The sequence below is a fragment of the Diceros bicornis genome, chromosome 26 (genome assembly GCF_020826845.1).
Source record: "Diceros bicornis minor isolate mBicDic1 chromosome 26, mDicBic1.mat.cur, whole genome shotgun sequence".
NCBI classification, from domain to species: domain Eukaryota; kingdom Metazoa; phylum Chordata; class Mammalia; order Perissodactyla; family Rhinocerotidae; genus Diceros; species Diceros bicornis.
Genome location: NC_080765.1, coordinates 45982135 through 45994758, shown reverse-complemented (window position 1 = coordinate 45994758; position 12624 = coordinate 45982135). Strand labels below are relative to the sequence as shown.

Here is a 12624-nt window from a genome sequence, read left to right as displayed (position 1 = left end):
ACATGGCTGTGTGTGAATGAGAACCGAGGTCAGCTGGGGCATCTTCGAGGCTTTCCCAGGGAGGACCCAGTGTCTGCGGTTCCCTCTGTCTGTATCTCCTACCCTCACAAAAGCAGTTACACTTTCCTTCCTTGTCTCGGACAAGCAGATAGTGTTGCACAGCGAAGTGTTGGTGCCTGCAGACCAAGATGTGGAAGAGGAGGCGAAAATGATTGAGACTTATTTGGAAACGTTGTGTGAGAAGAACCCACTGGTTCTTAAAGAAGTGTCAAAGGTAAAGTCAGATGTAGCTTAAAAAACAAAGACCATTACTCTTGTGGGCCCTTTGCATAAGGAAGCAGCTGCCAGAGGGCTCCAGGCTCCGCTTGCTGGCTTGGAGTACTGGCAAAGGATTCAGGTGGGTTTCAGGGGAGACACTTGGAGGGAGGTTTCCTCTGTGAATGAATCACGTCTGAGTTTGTTCGTGTGTCCAAAGATGGAAGTAAGCACCTCAGCCCTCCATTGTCTTTTCTGGGGTCCCCTGTAAGAGAAGAGGGCCTGGGATGGAAGGGGCACCAAAGCCACGAACCCCAGGAAGCAAGGATGCCTCGAAGTTTGGACATGAGTAGTTGAATCTCTCCTGGATCTAGAAGACAGTTTGTGGAGGAGCCAAGGTGGGGGAAAAGGCTCCGAAAGCTTAAACCAAACCTGGTTAGTCTCCCTGAGAGCCCCAGCCAGAATTTTATTGACTCTTCAAACATCCAGGAACTTTGTAACATTTTCCCCAAGTCTGTTAGTCTTATTCTTTGTTTTGCTACAGTTACTGGGGGTTAAAAAAAACAATAAATCAGGCAATGTCAAAGGGGTTTTGTTTGCTTCAAGGACGGAAGGGAAGAGGCTTATCTCAAAGAACTAGGTTCTCAGTTTGCATGGACAGAAGGAGGAGAGAAAACCTCGCTAACCGTGCTGGGAACAGCAGCTGGAGAAGAGGGCAAACTCTAGCCTGGGTATATCAGAGCCTGGTTAGGACCTGTCCCAGAACCCGTGTGTGAGGAGCACCGGGTAGCTGCAGACTGCTGACTCCAGGCCTCCTCACGGTACATCTTCTGTCTTGGGTATCTCAGGTCTATGTCAAGAAGGTGCCCCCACTGGCTGTGAACAAGATATCCTTCACTGTTCAAGCAGAGGAATGCTTTGGCCTTCTTGGCGTCAATGGAGCTGGGAAAACTTCCATTTTCAAAATGCTGACCGGGGAAGAGCCCATCACCTCTGGGAATGCTTTTGTCAAGGGCCTCTGCCTCAGCTCTAACTTGGGGAAGGTAGGGTGTGACCCGGGACGAAGGAGGCACCACCGTGGGGATGGGGTGGGTATGTCGGGAAGAAGGGACACTGAAATACACCTGGGAGTGTTACACCGGGTTGGGGAAAAGGAACTGGAGTGGACTTGATCTTTGAAAATTCCATGTATCAGGTTCATCTGTGACTCCCAAATCCATACCTCCATCTCGGACCTCTTCTCTGAGCACCAGATCGTATGTTGAGCTGCTCGCTCAACATTGCCTCTTAAATGTCCCACAGGCACCTGAAACTCAATGGACCCCTAAAGCCATCAGCTGCCCCCAAACCCCCAACCTCTTCCCCACTGTGCTTCCTGGGGGAGTAAGGAGCACACATCTACCACTGTGCAAGCAACCACCCAAGATGTCTAGTCGGCAACCATGGTCCATGGGTGTTCCCTCCCAGATAGCCCTGGAATCTGTTCTCCCTGGCTGCTTTCCCACTGCAGTCACCCTAGCTGAGGCTGTTCCTAACTTTCAGACCTTGTCTTCTTGCCTTCTCTGCAGCATTTCATAATGCTGACCTTTCCCTCCTTCAAATTCTAGTCTGTCTTCATTTACTTCTATAGCTTCCCCTGTCTTCCGGCTCTTCTCTATCACTAACACTTCTTTCTCAGGCTCGTTTGGTAGACTTTCTTCATCTAGCCCATTAGATTGTGGTGTTCTTCAGGGCTGCAACATCAGTCCACTGTCTTTCTCAATCTACACACACTGTCCCTGCCTGAGCTTGTTCATTACTCTGACTCCCATTACATTCTGTTTGCTGATGTCTTCCCAGTAGCCACATCCCCAGCTCAAGCCCATTCCTGTGCTTCAGACCTGCAGAAACATATCTAGATGGCCTCACTCAGATATCTCACATTTTAAACTTGAACTTATTATCTATCCCTCAAACCTGACCTTCTTGGAGTCTCTACTTCAATTATTGGCACCAATTCAATGAAACAATTTTTGAATGCCTGATATGTACCAATGATTGTGCTAGGCCTAGTGGTTCTCACTTGCAAGGAGGTCGTGATCATGTGAACGAGCCATTGCCATGCAGTGAGGTAAGTGTAATAACAGAGGTTGTGGTCGGTATACAGTGGATTCAATGAGAGGCATATGAAGAGACCAAACTACAGAGCATAATCAAAGTTGTACCATTCACAGCATGAACCATACTATTGCTAAGAAGTTTATCAAACCAGCTGCAATGTCCATGACTGAAATAACGTTCAGAGAGAAAGCACGAGAACCTACGCAGGCTAGTTACAGAATCCAAGCTCTTAATTACCACTCTGTATCATCTTTTGGTATACATAGCTTTGTTGAACAATTATAATCAATGTAAGCCTCTCATGGCTATGAAACATTTACTATTAATTGTAAATTTTTATTATTTTAAAAATTATCTATAAGGCTTCTAGTAATGGCAAATTAGGTGACTTGGGCCCCCTTCCTGGTGATAATAACTAGAAAATTTTTTAAAACCAAATTTTAGAAACATCTGTTTGAAGGCTTCAGAGAGCTAGCAAGATAGCTTATAGTGAAGACGTATGAGCCAGGAGGTAGGAGGGGACAGAGGCCAGGGAGACGACCAGTTCAAGCCTGGGTGGCTGAGAGCTGAGTGTGGCTCTCGATGCGAAAGTGACAGGCACTGGGGTTCAGGGTGAACCCCCTGGGCAGGGGGGTGCCTGGTGAATGCATCCTTTCTTTGAGTTGGGACTCTGAAGGGCTGCACCCCAGGGGTAGGGATGAGCTGTACGTAGCCAAGCTCGTACAAAGACTGCACAACAGCTTGGACTCATATCAGTCCCGGAAATGGGATTGATTGACCCTAAACCACTAGTGCTTCCAGGAACCTGGCAAAAGCAAATGTAAATCCCCTCTGGTGGAAGATGATATCATCCTAGGCTCAGATGATTTCTACAAACAATTTTGCAATGAAATAGTTGGTACACAATAAAAAATAACCAGGTACATGTACATAAAAGACAACCCCCCAAAAAAATAATTTAGAATGAATCGCAGAGAGTCAAAACGGCAGAAAATATACAAAAGTAGGTAAGAAGTTTTGTGGTATACCTTCAAGACAGCCCCTAGTAATCCCCCTCCTGGTATTCACACCCTTGAGTAGTCACCTCCCATATTGCACCAGAGTGGGTCTGTGTGACTAACAGAATACTGTAGAAGAGATGGTATGTCTCTTCTGAGACTGGGTTATAAAAGACACTGCAACTTCTGTTTTGGGTACACTCTGTTCCTCACATCACTCACTCTGGGAAAAGCTAACTGCCGTGTCATGAAGACTCAGGTATCCCTATGGAGGGGCCCATGCGGTGAGGAACAGTCAGTGAAGATCTGAGGCCTGCCAACAACTACATGAGTGAGCTTGGAAGCAGATCCTCCAGCATTCACATGACTTTAGGCACAGCTGAGAGGTTAAGAGCAACCTCATGAGAGACCCTGGCCAGAACCACCCAGTTAAGCTGCTCCCGTATTCCTGATCTGACCCACAGAAACCATGAAATAATAAATTACACCTAAATTTTGGAGTAATTTGTTATGCAACAATATGTAACTAATTGGAGACAGAGGACACAGTGAGAAGGTTTAATATATGTATAATTGAAGTCCCAGAGGAAAGGAGACAAATATGAAGCAAAGCTGTATTTGAAAAATTAATGGCTATAACTTTCTAAAATTTATGAAAGACATCAATAAATAAAGCCCCATTACCCTAAGCAGGATAAATTAAAAGAAATAAATACCTTGGAACATTATGGTAAAACTGCTAAAAAATAAACCAAAAAGAAAATCTTAAAAGGACCCACCTTCAAAGGAGCAACAATTAGATTTTCAGCTGACTTCTTAACAGAAACAATAGAGGCCAAAAGGCAGTAGAATGGCACATCATAAGTGGTATAAGAGATAACCAACCTAGAATAATTTGTCCAGTAAAACTATACTGTAAAAAGAAGGTATGAAAAAAATAGATTTTCAGATAAACAAAAACTGGGAGAATTGATCACCAGCAGATATGCACAAAAGAAATAATAAAGAGTAATCCTAGGGCCGGCCTGGTTAAGTTCGCATGCTCTGCTTCACCAGCCCAGGGTTCGCAGGTTCAGATCCTGGGCGCGGGCCGATGCACTGCTTGTCAAGCCATGATGTGGCAGTGTCCCATGTAAAGTAGAGGAAGATGGGCATGGATGTTAGCCCAGGGCCAATCTTCCTCAGCAAAAAAGAAGAGGATTGGCAAAAACAAAAAAAAAGAGTAATCCTCAGGCAGAAGGAAAATAATCCCTGATGGAAGCTCAAAGATGCAGAAAGAAATGAAGAGCAATAAAAAAGGTAAATGTGTGAGTTTTGACTAAATAAAGCTATAATAGTAATGTCTTGTAAGGTTTAAAATACATATAAAATTAAAATATATGACAGTAATGGTTTTAAGTCAGGAGGGGGTAAATGAAGTTAAAATATTTTAAGGTCCTCACTTTGCTCATGAAGAAAGTAAAATTCCAGTTAATACTATACATTGCTAACTCAAGGATGTATGTTTTAGTCTCTAAGAGAACAACCAAAAGAATGGGAGGAGAGATATATATATATACCTTGTAGGCCAAGAGAGGGAGACAATAGAAAAATGAAAAAAATAATCAATGTGACAGAAGACAAGAAGTGAGAGGGAAAAAGAAACATAGAACATATGGGACAAATAGCTCTGAATAAGATGGTAGATTTAAATCCAAATATATCAGTAATTACGTTAAATATAAATGGACTAAATATTCCAATTAAAAGATTAAGATTATCAGAGAAGATACTCAAAAAGTTAAACATAGAGTTACTGTATGACCTAGCAATTCCATTCCTAGGTGTATACCTAAAAGAACTGAAAACCAACATCCACACAAAAAACTTGTACATGAACGTTCATAGCAGCATTATTCGTAATAGCCAAAAGGTGGAAACAACCCAAATGTTCATCATCAACAAAATGTGATCTGTCCATACAATGGAATATTATTCAACCATAACAAGGAATGAAGTAATGATACATGCCACCATGCAGATGGACCTCTAACATGTTATGTTAAGTGAAAGAAGCCAGTCACAAAAGGCTACATATTATATGATTCCATGTATATGAAATGTCCAGAATAGGCAAATCTATAGAGACAGTAAGTAGATTAGTAGTTGCCAGGGGCTGGAAGTATTGGGGGAAATGGGGAGTAACTGTTAATGGATATGGGGTTTCTTTTGGGGTGATGAAATGTTCTAAGATTGATTGTGATGATAGATCCACCATTCTGAATATGCTAAAAAGCATTGAACTGTACACATTCAATGGGTGAATGTGGTAAATGAGTGAATCGTATGGTATGTAAATTATATCTCAGTAAAGCTATTATAAAAAAGAAGGAATGAATGAACGAATGAACAAATGAAGGAATGAAAGAAAAGAAAAAAGAGGACAAAGGCAGGTGGTCCTGGGCAGATCCTCCATCAGCCTTATTATCATCAGTCATCCATCCAACAGCCATTTACTGAGGCTCATATGGAAGAAGGTATGAATCTATTCCATAAACTCAGATGATAAGAAATGTTACATTTCTTTATATTATTTAAAATTAAATGACATCCACCTGTAAGGCCCTTATCCCACCCAGCTGGCAAGAAATTGGATTTCAGTCTTCCTGGAACCCATCTGCACATTACCTCCCGGCAGTCTGTGAAAATTCATAGTTAGAAATATGGGGGGCCAGCCCCATGGCATAGTGGTTAAGTGCACACGCTCCGCTGCTGGCGGCCCGGGTTCGGATCCCGGGCACGCACCGACGCACCGCTTGTCAGGCCATGCTATGGCAGCGTCCCACATAAAGTGGAGGAAGATTGGCATGGATGTTAGCTCAGGGCCAGTCTTCCTCTGCAAAAAGAGGAGGATTGGCATGGATGTTAGCTCAGGGCTGATCTTCCTCACAAAATAAAAAAGAAAAGAAATATGGAATTTAAGTATAGTTAAACCTGCTCCTCCGCTTCTGTGTTTTCTCCTAGAAATCTCACATGAATTAGTCCCATTAGCAAACTCTAACAAAGCTGCATCCTTGCTCTTTCTCTTTGTGAGCTTTCTGCTCACCACCCTTTGTCTGTACAAGTATTTTTAAGCATTCTTTCACATTTCCTAAAATACATTCTTATCAGAATCTGCTGATATTCCAAAAATAAACAGTGACTTCTGAGAATCCACATGCATTTCTGTCAGAGTCACTCAGGGCCTCAGAATTATTTGGCTCCACTGTGGGGTTGTCATTGGTCCATGGTGCCACTATGTGCTAAACAGGGCTCCTTGACCATCCTAGATGAGCCACCATGGCAACAGGTTTACTCCAAACTCAGGTGTGTAAGAAACATCACATTTCTTCATTTCTTTGAGTCAAATCGCAACATTTTCAAACCTTCTATCCAAAAGTTGCTTCAAGCAATAGGAAACCTGTATAGACCAAGACTGTAGATAAAATTGAAATAATGGTCAAAGATCTACTCCTTCTTACAAAAGTCTAGGCTGAAAGGGATTGATGGTCAAGTCTACCAACCACCACCAGACAGATCATTTCTTTCTTGTATAATCCCTTCAGAAGCTTGGGAGAGAAGATGGAGTGCTACCCAACTCATAAGTGATAGTAAAACCAGTCAAGGAGAGTACCCAAAATGAGCCAGAGGCCAGTTTCATGTAGGAACATAAATACCCTAAATAAGATATTAACAGTACAACTTCAGCAGGATACTGAAAGAATAAAAATTATGATCAAGTCAGGTTTATCCCAGAAATGTAAGTAAGGTTCAACAGTAGAAAATCCACCAAAATAAATCACTACCTTAATAGATGAAAGGAGAAAAATATTTATCAATAGATGCTGAAAAAGCATTTGATAAAAACTCAATATCACTCATGATTTTTTTGTGTGTGTGTGAGGAAGATCAGCCCTGAGCTAACATCTGCCGATCCTCCTCTTTTTTTTTTTTTTTTTGCTGAGGAAGACTGGCCCTGGGCTAACATCCATGCCCATCTTCCTCCACTTTATGTGGGATGCCGCCACAGCATGGCTTGACAAGTGGTGCGTCGGTGCGCACCCGGGATCCGAACTGGCGAACCCCGGGCCGCCACAGCCAAGCGTGCGCACTGAACCACTTGCGCCACCAGGCCAGCCCCAGTATCACTCACGATTTTAAAAATTTTTTAGCAAACTAGAAATAGAAGAAACATTAGGTTGAAATCACTTGATAAAGGCAATCTACCAGAAATCATCATATTTAATAGTGAAATATTTGAAGCATCTTCATTCAAGTCATCTATGTTTTTCTTCTCAGCAGTTCCCTCTGGCCTGGTGATATCTGCCTTCAGGGAAAGCCCCACTCTGGGAATCCAAAGCCCTGCCCTTAGTTGTGTGATGTCCTTGCAAACGTTCTTTGCTAAGCAGACACTCCAGGTGGTTTTCCAGTTTGCACTCTCTCAGAGCCTCCTCACCCTCCAGAGAGTGGAACCCAGAGCTGTCCAGCTGCTTCAGTGGGGAGGAGGAAAAGGGAAGGAAGAACATTGGTTATTTTTCAAAAATGGTACCCTACCATCTCCATCATCCACTCTGGGGGAGCACTTGAACATGGGCACAAACCAGGGTGGTTTGCTACACGTTGATAATGGCAGAAATCTGGAAAAAACTCATATGTGCCTGAATGTTTTGTAAACAGCTAAGTAAAATCTAGACACTTTCCCTGGATGACTAAGTAGCAGTTAAATTGAGTTAGAGTAGGTCTGTATTTACTGATCGAGGAAGATCTTTAAGACATAATGTTGAGTTAGGAAAGCAAGTTGCAGAATGGTAGATATGGGATATGGCATATGGCATACATGGCAAAAACAACACAAAATTGGTTCTCTATGGGGAACAACAAAAGTCTGGAGGTGCATGCCAATCTGACCACACTGGGCCTGGGGCAGGCCCCTGATGAGAGATTCTAGTAGCCTTTCGTGACTATTTTACAAAGAAAACCAATTCATGGATTACATGTCTAATAGAAAACCTTTTTATTTTATTTTTATTTATTTATTTATTTATTTATTTATTTATTTATTTGTGAGGACAATCAGCCCTGAGCTAACATCTATGCCAATCCTCCTCCACTTTATGTGGGACGCCGCCACAGCATGGCCGTGAGCTAACATCCAGGCCCATCTTCCTCCACTTTATGTGGGACGCCGCCACAGCATGGCCTGACAAGCAGTGTGTCTGTGTGTGCTCGGGATCTGAAAACATTTTTAAAGGGGAAAAAAATAAGGCGTCTTCTGTTGACCGGACACGTGGAAGGTGACAGAGGTAGGGAGGTGCTGGGTACTCAGGTTTCATGGCAGGCAGGCAGGAGGAAGGGTGCCAAGTGAGTGCTCCAGCCCCATGTGCACCCTTTCACAGACACCACCAGCAAGCACCTCATCCCAGGCTCCCTAATGTCACTGTCATCCCACGTCTGTCCACGTGGCAAATGTGGGTATGCACAGAGCAAAGGCAGGAGCCTAGGCTGGAGCAAGACCAGAGCAGGTGTCCAGGCCCCTGCCCAATTGGCAATTTTCCTTCTGATAGGCCTCCCTCTCCGGCTGTGTTCCAACCCCAGGTGCGGCAGTGGATCGGCTACTGCCCCCAGTTTGATGCCCTGCTGGACCACATGACGGGCCGGGAGACGCTGGTCATGTACGCCCGGCTCCGGGGCATCCCTGAGCGCCACATCAGTGCCTGTGTGGACCAAACTCTTGATGACTTACTGATGTGCACGTACGCTGACAAGCTGGTGAAGACCTACAGGTGAGATGTGGGGCTCCCTTGGCCCTTCCACCTCCAGTAGTAAGATGTGCTCCAGCTCTTCTCAGTGCTGGGGTGTAGGGCAAGGCCCATCAGCTCTGGACTTGGGGTAGCTGTGCTGTCCGTGCCACTGAGTGGATTAGTAGGGAGGTGGCCTCCCTCCTCTGTAAGAATGGTTCAATGGCCTGGATTGTCCCGAGGCTCTGCTTCCTCCTGGCCCTGGGCAGTTATGTGGCTGAGGCAGGCAGAAGGTACCACAAGTGTTATCGTCCTGGCAGGTTAAGGACAACCCTTTCTTTCTGCCACTTCACAAAGGGCTTCTGATTTTTGGTAGGCCTGCATTTCAAACACACATTACCTTTTCCTGCTGTGTCTAAGACATCTGAGCTGCTGCTGTTCTGCTCAGAAGTCAGAGGGTATTCCTCAGTCTTATGTTACCAGTGATAGTAACCCAACTCCAATTAGCTTAAACAAAGTGAAGCCACACATCACTGGAGTCCCAGGACTCCCCTTGCGTTGTGTGCAGTGCCCCCTGGAGGTTCGCGGCAGTACCCTACTCCCAGGATTGGGAAGTCAGAAGTGCCAAGGGTCAGATTGATGTCCTTGGCTCTTACCTCTCTGTTGACTGTAGTTTCAAGCAAGTTTTTGTGTTTCCTTGCATCTTGTGAAGATTAAATGAGTTAACATGTGCAAAGCTTAGAAAAGTACCTTGTACATTGTAAATGCTATGCGTTTTTAAAAAAAAAGTTAGCTAAAATGGTCCTGTGCCCTTACCCCCAACACCCACAGAAGCCCTCAAAGAAGACTCATTGAAACATGTGTTCACCCTGAACTGATCCCTGTGTCCAGAGGAATGGTTTATATGCTGATTGGACAGCCAAGTTACAATGCAACCCTGGGGGAAGGTGGTGGGCCATGTTACTGAAAGCGCCACCAGTGGGGTATGGAGCACTTTCTGAACAGAGAAAAAGTGTGGGAGGGTTGGACTACTGGAGATTGACAATTGCCATTCATCTCGACATTTTCCTCCTCTGCCCCCAGCGGTGGCAACAAGCGGAAGCTGAGCACCGGCATTGCCCTGCTTGGAGAGCCTGCAGTCATCTTCCTGGACGAGCCATCCACTGGCATGGACCCCGTGGCCCGGCGCCTGCTCTGGGGCGCCGTGGCGAGAGCCCGCGAGTCCGGCAAGGCCATCATCATTACCTCCCATAGGTAGAACCCCAGTCTCTGTGGGTCAGTGGATAGAGGCTGTGGGAGGGGTGGGCTGGGAGGCTGGGTGGACAGAAGACCTGTCAGCAGCTGGTACGGTGTCTGTGAGGAGAGTCCCCAGGCTCTGCCACGTAGGCCACACTCTGAGCATGGGAATCAGGAACAGCCTGATCTAGGTATCAACACCTTCCCATCTGCATGAGCCTTTGACATTGAAGGGTAGGCATCAGCATCCCCCAGCCCTGTGTCAGGCCTTCACCCCCTCTCCCCAGCATGGAGGAATGTGAGGCCCTGTGCACTCGGCTGGCCATCATGGTGCAGGGTCAGTTCAAGTGTCTGGGCAGCCCACAGCACCTCAAGAGCAAATTTGGCAGCGGCTATGCCCTGCGGGCCAAGGTCCAGAGCGACGGGCAGCAGGAGGCGCTGGAGGAATTCAAGGCATTCGTGGACCTGACCTTCCCAGGTGTGTGATGCTGCGCAGAGGGCATCTGTGCCTCACCTCTGCAAGTCCCACATCCCTGACCCCTGGGATGAGGGCCATGATTCCATGGGCCCAGGGCACCCTTCCCTGGCCCTCACAGGGACATAGTCTCTCCTTTGTGCAGGCAGTGTCCTGAAAGATGAGCACCAAGGGATGGTCCATTACCACCTGCCCAGTGATGACCTCAGCTGGGCGAAGGTGAGCACATATCTGGGCATTAGAGGAAGCACACCTCTGATGTCACCCACTTTCTGGTGTTCTCTTGGGTGGAAGTCACATTCAGTGCTGCTGCAGTTCCTCTCTGATGTCTCTGTGGCAACATTCACACGGACTTCATAAAACTTAAGATGTTTGAGCTGGAAGGGACCTCAGAGATCAACCCCTCCTGCCCACTCATGTCACCCAGAGGGGAGCAGGCCCAGAGAGGGGATACCACATGCCCAGGGTCACACAGCAAGCCAGGGACCCACCAGGGGCCTCTGCCTTCTGGCACTGTTCCCAGCTAGGGTCCCTTTCCCCAAGATCACAAACAGCTAAATTCCATAGGACTGACTACTTAGGAGGTGCTCTGGGGGTAGCTGAGACAGGGATGGGCCTTTTGGGGGCTTTCCACAACCCCAGAGGACCTCTCCCTTTCACCATCTGCTGCCTCCTCTCCCCTCCACTGTGCCCATTGTCCACAGCAGCCTCCTCCCTTTCCACAGGTGTTTGGCACTCTGGAGCAAGCCAAGAGGAAGTACATGTTGGATGACTACTCGGTCAACCAGATCTCTTTAGAGGACATCTTCTTGAGTTTTACCTGCCCTGTGTCTCCCACCCAAGGGGAAAACAAACAAGGGCAAACAGAGCCAGCAGGCCCCTCGTCACCCCCTCCCCCTCCTTCCCGGCCTCCCTCCCCACTTCCCTCAAAGACTGTCTTGCTGTAATAAAGAGTTCCCAGTGGGGGCCGGCCCCGTGGCTTAGTGGTTAAGTGTGTGGGCTCCGCTGCTGGCGGCCCGGGTTCGGATCCCGGGCGCACACCGACACGCCACTTCTCCGGCCATGCTGAGGCCGCATCCCACATACAGCAACTAGAAGGATGTGCAGCTATGACATACAACTATCTACCGGGGCTTTGGGGGGAAAATAAATAAATAAATAAAATCTTTAAAAAAAAAAAAAAAAAAGGAGTTCCCAGTGCCAGGTTAGCCCAGGTGCACACAGCCTGTCATGGGCTGTGAGAGGTACAGAGGCAGCTCAGCTCAGGGGCAGAGGGCTGGGGGTGGCTCTCCACCAGATTGAGGCCACTTGCCTTAGAGGCCTGGTGGAAAACCCAGGTGCATTTCAGTGGGAAAAGATGCCCTTGAGTCCCACCTGGGTGGCCTGTGGCTTCACTGAGACCTGGCCTTGGAAGCAGCCTCAGAGAAACATCTGCTGTGTCCTCTCAAGGAACAGTGGTCTGGGGGTGACTATGGTTGTAATGATGCTGTACTTCTGAAAGTAGGAGGAGAGAACAGATTGATGAGTTTGCTAGCCTAAGTTACAATTTTTCCCTTTTTTTTTTTTTTGGTGAAGAAGATTGGCCCTGAGCTAACATCTGTTGCCAATCTTCCTCTTTTTGCTCGAAGAAGATTGTTCTTGAGCTAACATCCGTGCCAATCTTCCTTTATTTTGTATGTGGGACGCCAGCCACAGCATGGCTTGATGAGCAGTATGTAGGTCTGCGCATGGGATCCATACCCATGAACTCCGGGCTGCCAAAGCAGAGCACACGAACCCAACCACTATGCCACCAGGCCAACCC

General features: G+C 46.6%; 1 protein-coding gene across 1 annotated transcript in view; it reads left to right on the top strand.

Annotated features, from left to right (window-relative positions):
* Nucleotides 1-11767, top strand: part of LOC131422039 (ATP-binding cassette sub-family A member 17-like) — a 123367-nt gene extending 111600 nt beyond the window's left edge. The window contains 7 exon segments of the mRNA XM_058568892.1: nt 149-274; nt 1104-1298; nt 8967-9154; nt 10193-10363; nt 10633-10823; nt 10966-11039; nt 11546-11767. Of these exon segments, the coding sequence (XP_058424875.1) occupies nt 149-274; nt 1104-1298; nt 8967-9154; nt 10193-10363; nt 10633-10823; nt 10966-11039; nt 11546-11767 (1167 nt within the window).
* The last annotated feature ends 857 nt before the right edge of the window (nt 11768-12624 follow it).